General features: G+C 44.6%; 1 protein-coding gene across 2 annotated transcripts; it reads right to left on the bottom strand.

The window, feature by feature from the left end:
* Window positions 1–2,444: 2,444 nt before the first annotated feature.
* Window positions 2,445–10,538, bottom strand: LOC142097915 (uncharacterized). Of its 2 annotated transcripts, XM_075180158.1 has the most exons (3): window positions 3,933–10,538; window positions 3,688–3,780; window positions 2,445–3,260 (listed from the first exon to the last, which is right to left on the bottom strand). In XM_075180158.1, exon 1 carries the CDS (start codon window positions 10,529–10,531, stop codon window positions 8,825–8,827), a length of 1,707 nt encoding a protein of 568 aa, XP_075036259.1. In that variant the 5' UTR covers window positions 10,532–10,538; the 3' UTR covers window positions 2,445–3,260; window positions 3,688–3,780; window positions 3,933–8,824. The 2 variants fall into 2 exon arrangements, with proteins under 2 accessions (XP_075036259.1, XP_075036258.1); XM_075180157.1 differs by having other exon boundaries at window positions 3,688–10,538.
* Between the last annotated feature and the right edge of the window lie 821 nt (window positions 10,539–11,359).

The following is an 11,359-nucleotide window of genomic DNA, read 5'->3' as shown; positions in this document are numbered from 1 at the left end:
ACACTATTGGAAAATGGCTCTACTTATTCCACTAATCCTCTTAGCTATTCACTAAACTATGACCTCTCCATACTTATCTGGGGGCTCTTATGTCAACCGTCCAATCCAGTGTCATCCATCGTTAGCTCATATGGAACTCGGTATCACCATAACTATATACCTTTGTGACAGACTTCCTGACTACAATAGGGAAGTGCAAAATGAACCCTTAGGGCTAGATTTACTAACAGGCGTGTTGGTAAAACCACCGATTTTCGGCGAGTTTGCAGGTGGTTAAGCCATCGCCGGATTTACTAACGGTAAAATCGCCGTCCAAACGGCCAGAAATTACTTTTTCCAAAACCACCACTTTAGAAATCGCCATGACGATTTGAACAATGTTGAACATACAAACATACAAACAGCCGGATTCACTATTGAGGGGTTTGTCAAAGCGCCATTCAAATGACCAAAATAAAAGAGCTGCTTGTGAGCAGCGAGATTGCTCAAACAGCATGCTGTTTGAGCTATTTTGCCATTCAGAACATAAGAGAAAGCACCATTTAATGTACAATGATTGCTCCATTAGGATTGTATATGGGAAATGGGCAAAGTGTAATGTAATTTCAGGGTAGTTTTAAATAAAAAAAATTCTCCTTTTTGATTGCATCTTATTTTCTGAAATCAACATATTTTTACATAAATTGTTTTTGTTTCAAAAAGTCAACAATATTAATGGTGCTTAAAAATAATCAAGATGCACAATGTGTCATTACATGGTGAACCCATAATTTAATGTTAATGCAATCCAAATGTGACAAAAAAAAAAGGTGTTTCTGCTTGAAGAAATCACAGTCAATCACAGTCTATTATCCAGCAGTTAATCATGATGCTTATAAAAAGGGGCCATCAATTTTTTTCAGGTGTGGGTTTGTTGGAGAATGGCTTTTGCAGGGAATGTGGTGCATTCTTGCCAGTATATGTTTGCAGCTTTTTATCTGATGGAGGCAGAAAGGCGGGAGGAGGAGGAGGATGGACAGCAGTTGGCATCTGTTCCGCGGAGCCTGTGCAGAGCACGCACTCCACGTGCATTTACAGTGCGTTTGAATCTGGATTCTTTGGCTGATGTGGACGTAGTACAAATGTTTCGGCTCAATCGTACTAACCTGATGAGACTTTATGAGCAAGTGAAGGATGATTTGGAGCCTACAACCAGGCTCTTTAATGCAGTGTCAGGACTACACAAACTACTGTGTGCAGTTCAACATTTGGCCACAGGTTCCTTTCAATCTGTGTCCTCCAGAGTGATTGGCATAACTCAGCCTACATTTTCAAGACATTTTGGACAGGTCCTAGGTGCCCTTAAAAGAGTGTGCCCTAGATATATCTGCTTCCCCAGCCAGGAGTCACAGTGGCATGAGCGAAAGGTAGCTTTCTATAGGCTCGCAGGTATCCAAATGTAATGGGAGCAATAGATTTCACTCATATTGGCCTGAGACCACCTCACCACAGGGCAGAGGTTTTCATTAATCGCCATCAGTACCACTCCCTGAATGTGCAGGTTGTGTGTGATGCTAAAATGCGTATAATGAGTGTTGTGGCAGGCTATCCTGGTTCATGTCATGATGCTTTTATCCTGAGACAGTCTACCCTTTATGCCAAATATCAAAGTGGTGAAATGCCGGAGGGATGGCTTTTGGGTATGTATTTACCATGTTTTATATATCCCTTATCTTTGTTCAATTTGCCTCACATGTGCTAACTGCTGTACAACATGCTCAATTAAAATGGTAGCTAACATTTTTGTTTTATTGCAGGAGATTCAGGATATGAGTGTCGCTCCTGGCTGGTGACTCCTCTGCTGCATCCTCAGACTCCGGCACAGCACAAATATAATGAGGCACACATAGCCACTAGAGGTGTGATAGAGCGTACCTTTGGACTCTTGAAAACCAGGTTCAGGTGCCTTGATAAATCTGGTGGGGTGCTTATGTATGCACCTGAAACGGTATCTGATATTGTGCTGGCTTGCTGTCTGCTACATAATCTGGCTTTACATCAACTTTGCCCACCGATTATTGCAGTAGACGGTGAACAAGTAAGGGCCCATGTCCCATCTGGTGATGTGTAGAGCACAGAGGGGGAGGCAGATTCGAGACCGTCTCATTGCTAACTACTTTACATGTAAGTGCATACTAGTAAAAACATTTATTGCTATAAAATGTGTTTGATGTGAGAGCAATGTTTTTTTTATTTTTTTTTATTAGAATTTAGAACCTTGAAACACAGGATAGTGTGTACTCCTCATGTGGTAAATTTGAACGTCACTGGTAAGTTACAGTCAGATGTCAATGTGTAAGTGAAATTAGTACATTGTTTTTTGAAAGCAGTTTACTCTTGTTTAATTGGCAGCAAAGAAAGACTGTTAGCATTGAAATGTAACCACATTTATTGCAGTAGTCAGCATAGACTGAAAATGACCATTGCATACACATTCATAAAAATATATAAAGGGCTTTTTACATACGTGTACCTGTGCAGTAACAGGCTTGAGAAAGTGCAAAAACATTTAATCAAGACTCAAAATGGAACAGGTGTGGTATAGAAAACATTAGTTTTTAACAATTTTAAACATAAACCACAAGCATTAGGCTACCTACACCTTTTGGCAGGTGCATCTGCACCTCTGGAGACACTCTCTCCTCTCCCTCAGCCACCCCTGGTGCGAGCACCTCTCCTTGGATGTGTACTCTGGACTGATCTAATAGGCGTGCTAGCGGTACTGGTTGTGGCCGATGAGATTGGTACCGGGAAACGGTACATTAATTTATGGTGAATTTGCCCTGCCATTCTATTTACATTAGCATTCACCTCCCTTACAGTTGTGTGTAATGCCTCCACAGCACCAGTCATTTGGACCATCGTTACACTAGATTGCTCAATAGCTGTAGCAATACGATTTAACGCAGCAGGTATCTGACTATTACTGCGGTGTGCACGCCTCAAATGCCCCACAATAAGCGACATATGCCTTGTTTGTGTGTCCATGAACTGGGATTGCAGTAGTTGGAATTTTTCAATTGATTGGGCCGTTTCTCTCCCTGTATCCAATGTAGGAGGTGCAGTTTGCTGCTCTTCGGTTTGTTCTACAGGTCCAGGTGATTGCTCCTGGAGGGTAGACACAGGGGCATCAACAACTTGGAGGGTGATCACTCTTTCATCCGCTGTGCGCGGTGACATTTTCAAGGACTCCCGCTGAGCTGGCTGATATGAAGACAGACCTGTGTTTGAGAAATCACGGTAAGTATATAGGATATAATATGTTTGTATATTGCATTCTGGACACTGGATAGAAAAGAATAATCTTTTTCAGCTACAAATTGTTTAACAATGTTTGCATTCCTGATTACTTGTCCTATGCAACCTGCTTAAGGATGCAATTTTTTTCTTTTGAATAAACATTCTCATTTGGACTATGTTTGGGTGAGGGGGATAGAAAAGCAAATTATTTGGATACACATATATGATGGTGCTGGCAGCAAAAGACTGCTTTTGGGTAAGCTATTATTATTTAAGTTCTCCCTCTGTGTAGTACATGATGTTTTGATTGCAAACCATATAAAAATCAAGATATATAACATGTACACTAACATTTGCACATAAAAACATCTAACACCATTGTTTCTCCCCCAAACAGACTACACGCACCTGCTTGTTCTTCAGGGGCAGAATCTCTCACAGAAGGTGGAGGAGTAGACCTTGGAATCGGAGTGAAGTCTCTTACAGGCGAATCTGGATGTACTATAAAAAGCACACAATGTATTTGCAGCGACAATCATTTGAAATATATACAGTATATTTGAAAAATGTGTTTAGAAAAAAAACAAATACATTTTTAAAATAAGTCATGTGTACTTGCAAAACTGTTAGAGTAAAATTTGCAAATAACTCACCAGCTGGTTGGCCAAACGAAGGTGCATCTGTATCCTGCACATTGACCCCCTCTACAATTTCCCAGGTCAGTATCTGCCGCAGCTCCTCCTCATATGTGGTGTATTCCGCACGAAGTGGGGGTCCATCACCTGTTCATCTTGCTGCCTTCCTTTCATCAGCCAATTTTTCCTTAAATCTCCTCTTTATAACGGAAAATCTTTTGCGGCATTGTGCCACTGACTGCTTTAATGGCCCCACCGCGTTCACGGCCTCACATATTTGTCCCCATAATTGATGACGCCGCCTGAGCGAAGTACGGGCTGCCAGGTTCCCTAAAATTATTTTGTAGCAGGGAACAATATTGTGCACCAGCACACAATTCTCGTCATGAGAAAATCTCACATTTCTCCCTGACTTTGTCTTCTTGCCCTGTCCTGTCTCCTCTAACCCTTCCTCACCTTCCTCTGTCCCCTCCGGCTCCATCTCCCTCTCCTCAGCCTCTGCCCCTCCTATCTCTGGCCATAATCACAAGTAATACACAAAAACAAGTAACACTGAAGTACTGACAAACACAAAGGACAAACTAGACTAACTACTGAAACACATACAACACACTCACACACAAGTAACAGAGACAAAGGACTAGACAAATACAATAAATACAAGATAGAAATTAAATCAGAAAATAAAGGCACAAGACTGTAAAAGAACACAGGACTACTCACACCCCAATCAGAAATCGCTGCACAAGACCCCTCAAAACCAACTCTCAACAATCCAAAATCCTCCAAGCGCCTATCTCTTTTCTCCTCAAAACCCTATCAAAGAAAAAGTGGCAAGCCAGTGCTTTATATAGGGCTTGTGATGTCAAATCTCCTGACATTGAAAGTAGCCAATAGTAAAACGCCATGATACAGGTGCTTTTTTCAAAAAACCCGCCATCACACGAAACCGCCGTGATTTAAAGCAAAAGCGCCATGTTCCATTCAAAGCCGCTGTGACATCGCTGGCGGCTTCAACTTGAAGCTGAAACTCGCCCATTAGTAAATCCGGCTGTTTGACATGCAAACCCACCGGAAAAATGCGGCGATGCGTGGCTGATCAAACACGCCCGTTAGTAAATCTAGCCCTTAGTTTCTCATACTTTGTTTTGAATAATGAGTCTCAGCCATTTAAATTATCATGAGCCACTGCAACTAACAGAGTGTTACAATGACCTATTGTTAATTTGTCTTTCAAGAGAAATTTTTCCACTCCTCTATTAATCCCCTTAATCACTAAGCATATATTTCTTTTGTTTGTCCTCATCGATGAAAAGAGAAGAACAAGATAGTTATTTTCAAACAACAAAGAAAACAAATATTTTCATTCCTTACCCTCTGCCAGCGATCAGGGAAGTAAACACAAGACAACATAAAACAAACAAGCAATAACAACAAAATATACTTATATAGCCACTGCAACTAACAGAGTGTTACAATGACCTATTGTTGAGAAACCTCTGAGACTTGTGTGTGCCTTTTCTGTGGGTCTCTGTAATTCCCCCTTAGGTGGCCCAAGTCTCTTTGCTTCCGCTCTTGTCATTGTACAGTCCTTTGCTAGGTGTCCTGTTTTAGTGCATCTAAAACACTTCTTCAACTCATGTTGTTTCTTTTCCTTAAACCAGGTGTTGTTATACTGTGGTCGTGTGAACAGTCCCTCTAGTGCTTGGATACTTACCATCATTAACCTATCACTTCGTGTCTTTTTCTGTTTATTTATATTTCTATCGTGTTCTATAGCTGACTCCCTGAGAGCATCTACAGTGATTCCTCTCCAGTTCGGTAATGAAGTTTGCACCCTGATTTTAAAATTTTCCCTGAGGTCATCCATTAAGACTGACATTCCTTCACCCCCCAGCCCACTCCTGTGAAGGAACACTAAAGGTGGCCCTTGGTTACCTACCACACGCCCTCCACCACTTGTGTCCCTCTCTTTTGACCCTCCACCATCCCCATGGGCCGTTAGACAGGGAAAGCCTCAAGCTTCCAGGCAGCAACAGTCCCCTCATGACTCCCCATTTTTATTCTCACTTGAGTCACAATCTAGAGGGCCTCCTTTTACCCTTGGTCATGCCCCCCCAATAAACGCACATGGAGAACATGGACCGGGTTCCCTTTGCATGGCCCGGCAGGCCCCTACCATTGAACACAACTGGCCACATTGCACATCAGCTAAAAACCCACAAACATCATCCACCCCTCCGAGTACCTCCCAAACCTGGCCTTTTCCCCCACCTATCTTTCTGAACCCACCCAGGTCCTCAGTTGCAGCCAGCAGGCACCGAACCTACTCGCCTCACGACATGGCAGTTTCACCCGGCGATGCTTCCAGTTGGGCCACCCCTTACTCACCCCCCAGTTCTCACCATTTGTACGATCCCCCTTCAAGGCTGTCCAGAAAGGGAAGGTTCCATCCTTACCCTGATCCTCAGCTAGACCTACCCCCTACCCCCTATATCCGATTCAAGAACCCCTCCAGCCCCGGGTTTCACAGTGCCCATTTCTTCCCCGCAGCAGATACAATCTGCCTTACAGACATTGTCACTCCTGCCAGGTCAGGATAGAGGAGTTACCTCTCTGTTGCTCAAGAAATGCTGAATGGTTCCTCTGTCTCAGTTTCGCAGGCTGCAATCAATACAGAAGTTCGGCCCGGGCCCAGTGAGAAACGGTCGGAGGAGAGTAATCAGGAGTCCACAGTGGCGGCAGCGCAAGAAGCGAACACGGAATGCCAAGCGGGGTAAGTGGGTGAGCATGAAATTTGCACCACGCAGTCAACGCACACACTCAGTCCACCTAGATCAACAACGAGTGAGGGCTCTTCAGTTCAGAGCAGGGATCGCGCAAGCTAATAAGGATTTTGATCCAGTACTTTAAAGGAGCAAAGAGTTCACATAGACAAGCAGATCCAGGAACTGTTTGACCGGTAATGTTAGTTAAATGTGAAAACTGTCACGAGCAGCGGCTGTATGTCACATCCTAGCGTGAACTAGCAGCCGGGCGGGTGCTTTAGATTCTGTGCTCTGTTATTATCCTTGTGGCATAGATGTAGGAGAGTGTAGGGACATCCTCCAACACCAGGGGGAGCTCCTATATGATTTAAACTGTTCACTTTTATTTTTATACATGCTTCCTGGTTGTGTTATTTCCTATGCTAGTTCTGGCTAGTGATTAATTAGCTGCCTCTTGAGGCTGATTCTCAGCCCTACCCTCCTCTGTCCTGATTGGCTCCTAGTGCTATTTAAGGCAGTGAGATCAGAGCCTCACTGCCGGTTATAGCGTCCTGTTCACAGTTCTGCTGCCTGCTTGTTCTCTCTCTGCTTGGTGTTAAACCTGTGACTGACTTTCCGTGTATGACCCTCGCTTGTTCCTGGACCTTGAAGCTACGCTTCTGACCCTGACCATTTGCCTGAATACCGGATTCTGCTCCTCCGCCAGTGTCCCTGACCTTTCGCTTGTCCCTGGATTCCGAACCTGTGCTTGTGACCTCTGACCTTGGTTTACTCTGCCTGAACCCCACGCTGCTGTCCGCCAATCACTCCACTTTTGGGTTCTCCTTAGCCAGTATACGATTCTCGACCCTCTGTCAGCCTGCGGCCAAGTCTGTCCCCACCACTAGGGGCTCCAGCGAACACCAGGCTTTCGGAGTAGACTCCGAGTTTTATTGTGCTGGCTAGGGAGTTCCTAACAAAAACACGGTTCTTCTCACTTTAATTCGCCCAAGCGTAAGGGATAAGATTCGTAAAGTTTATTACGTGGATATGTTCTCTGTGAAGATACCGGGTATATCTGGCCCAGTGCTACCCAGTACCTTCTAGGATTCGTATGGTCACTCAGGCAAAATGCAGTTATAAAAATACAACAGTATATTTATTGTCATACAAACAACACTAGAATATTATATACACACAGTAAATAAATGCCAGGCAGATTTACCACATCCTCTGTCCCTTACCCCAATAGCTTCAGGAATTATAGTCACCTGCTGTCCAGACTTCATGACCCATGGATCCCTCTCAGCTGCATATATAGACTCGAGTTAGAAAACGACAATTCAAAACTCCATCTTGCACCTTCCTGAATGAAATCCAAGCATGAACACCCTTCCCCACTGGAGTTGTTCCTTATATATCACAGGTCTAATTTCCACAGTCTTTCCCCTCCCTGGGCAAACCCCTGCATCTATTCTACTTAACCATTGGTCAGTGCTGGACTGGGGGGGGGGGGGGTTGGACAGGGGAGTGAAGATGAGCTGTCCTTTCAGAGAACCTCCCCTGTTAGATGGCCTGTCTGGACTAGCCTGGTGAGAACAATGGACACTAATTAGTTTTCCTACTCAGGCACATGGCAACCTGATCCCTACCCATAATCCCCCTGGCTTCACTTTAAAGACAATGAATAGCAACCTTACTTCAAGTTATCAATATACAATAAACAATATACATATGTACACTGAACTACAATGTCCCCTTAGCCACATGTTATTGGACAATGCAGTTGTAGTCTGGTGAGCTGGGGAACAAACAGCATGGGCTATAAAAAGTACTATAATCCACATTATGTGAGAAATGAGACATGCTCACAGGGTTATCAAACTCATTTCATCACATATACCTCCCCTACTTTTTTAGCCCTTGTTCCCCAGTGGCTCCCTTGCTACAAGTAAACCTTTCTCCCCCAAGTCCAAAATCTCTGGCCTGCTGTGGTTTCTCCTGGGTCTGATGGCAAGGTAGACAGCACTACACAGTTCCTCAATCTCCCACAGGGTCCCATGGCTGCAGGGATATCATCCCACCCAGCTGGAGTGGGGGTTTATGCTGCCCTGTGTCATAAGATGAGACAACAATAAAACTGGGCCACTCCGGTGCATACATTCATGGTAGGAGAGTTGTAGTACAACATCCCTTGGGTGCCTTATCCACCCTTAATTGCCCAACTGCAAATAGTCCCTTGGCCTGTCCTCTGTTTCTGGAGACCATGCTCCCCTCCCCCATATATTTGAGTGAAAACTGCCAAGTGGCAGGCAAACTTTCTGGCTCCTTGTCCATTTGTTTATGGCAAAGATCCAATCCCCCCTCCCCCAAACACTCAAGGGACAACTGCCCAGTGGCAGGCAAACATGGGGGCTCCATTAATTCTTTGCTGCTGGGGAATCCTCTGTCCCCCTCCCAAACCACTTGTGGGTGCCCCTGTAAGTATGTTGGTGTGCATCTCCCCTCCCCCGCTACCACACCCAACTGTTGCACTACTTCCCTCACCTCTGGCGCATCAGGGTAGTGTGAATCCTCATTTGACACAGACTTGTCCTCATGGCAGCAAACCAGAGTGGATGGTCCAGTGCAGGCCTCTGGTATTGGGTCCTGGATTCCCAGATTTGGAGCTTGAGTGCGATGCATCAAAGCTTGTGGGGCTGGTGAGTCTTGCTGTACTGGTGCCCCCTCAGACACCCACTCAGTCAATATCTCCTCATCTGCCAATTCTGCATAGGGAAAGGTGTAGGAGTAGTTTTCCCAGGGCCCCATGGTAGTGGCCCCTGCAATTACAATTCTATTATCCTCTCCCATTAATTTTGTCATACAGTCTGTAATCATGATTTCTGCTGAGATCATATGTTGAGCAAGTTTATGATTCTCTTCTGTCACAATTGGGTACAGCTGTACATCACTTGCCCCGGAGAGCACACATACGGTATCCTGCGTTACTTCATTAGATAAAACATAATCAGACACGACAGGGGTGAATAACTGGTCTTTTCTGTAATTCTGTTCTAACTCAGACACAGTCTCAGGTGCCAATAACACTGGCAAATTATCAGAAGATGCTACTACATGGTACTTACTTGGTAGCTCTTCTCCATCCAAGTCACCAAATGGGAGGATTTCTCCTAATCCTTTCAGAGGTACAACATCCTCACCAAGCAGTTCTTCTCCAGTCTCCCCCAAGATAGTAGTTTGGGCAACTGTGTATAATCCACTGGGATGGCCCTCCCCCTGATTAACAGACTGAGCAGCCATTTTTTTAGAGTGTGACAAAAGATATTCCAATTGGCATTTTTCAGTATTCACTCGATAACACTGATCCTGCCACATTTCAGTGTCCGTAAATCCTTGCCGCCATACCTCATCCTCTGCTTCTTCAAAACTCTGTTGCAGACATTGCATTTGTTCCCAGAGAGGTGTGTGGGGACCTAAAGTGAGCATCCATTTCCTATAGACACTGAAGGCATTGATGGGATTCTCCTGATCTTTTAAAAGATGTTTGAGGATATCCCTGTGCGTGCCATACAGGTAAGGTACACCCCGGATCTGGCATTCCACTATCAGCTCCTCCATACTCATTGTCTCTAGTGGATCTGTAGAATCTGCTAATGAGACAGATTCTATTAGTACATTTGCAGGGGATTTATCAGGTATGTCCCTGTGCTGTAACAGTCCATTTCCATCTGGTTTGTACTGCTGATTATTGTTGTATCTGGATTCTCCCTTGGCCAGATTCTGCATAGTACAAATAACTTCATGTGTAAAATCATCCCATTCTGGTTCATCCCGAAAATTACAGGCACTTGCCTCCTCTTTCAACATTAGGAACACATCCAACAGGTTCTCTAATTTCTCCTGTAGACTGGTTTCTTCTTTGGGCACTCCTCATCCCAATAATCCAAAATGTGCTGCATTGTGGTGGGGTGGTGCAACACATCCATATCCCCTGCAGACACTCCCACAGTCCTTCGTCCCAGTACACCTTTCTCCTGGGTGTACTGGACTGCTTCATCCCTTCCTTTGGGAACTTTTTCAACACTGGGCTGTGATCTGCTCTCTTGTTCCTAGAGCTCACAACCATTTTACTTCCAGGGATTACCTCACTGTGATTTCCTTTCTTTGAGACACGGTTCCATCTTCCGCTCTCCTCTGGCGGGGTGCGCTTCCCCTTATCAAATCGGCACTTAGGCGGCATCTTCCCTCGCCTAAAGCCCACAGCGCTTCTCGTGACACTTTCTACCTTAAAATCTTTAGGAGTAAGTTCGGGATAATGTGGTAACTGGTTTCTAGTGCTAACCGCTTTGCAGAGCCCTGGAATGTATCACGATACAGTTCCCCTGCAGCTCTACCCAGAGAGAACCTGGGACTGAGTGACACTGCTTGCCACCAAAAATGTGAAGATACCGGGTATATCTGGCCCAGTGCTACCCAGTACCTTCTAGGATTCGTATGGTCACTCAGGCAAAATGCAGTTATAAAAATACAACAGTATATTTATTGTCATACAAACAACACTAGAATGTTATATACACACAGTAAATAAATGCCAGGCAGATTTACCACATCATCTGTCCTTACCCCAATAGCTTCAGGAATTATAGTCACCTGCTGTCCAGACTTCATGACCCATAGATCCCTCTCAGCTGCATA

The sequence above is a fragment of the Mixophyes fleayi genome, chromosome 7 (assembly GCF_038048845.1).
Source record: "Mixophyes fleayi isolate aMixFle1 chromosome 7, aMixFle1.hap1, whole genome shotgun sequence".
Classification (NCBI taxonomy): Eukaryota; Metazoa; Chordata; class Amphibia; order Anura; family Limnodynastidae; genus Mixophyes; species Mixophyes fleayi.
This window is presented reverse-complemented; position numbering and strand designations above follow the sequence as displayed.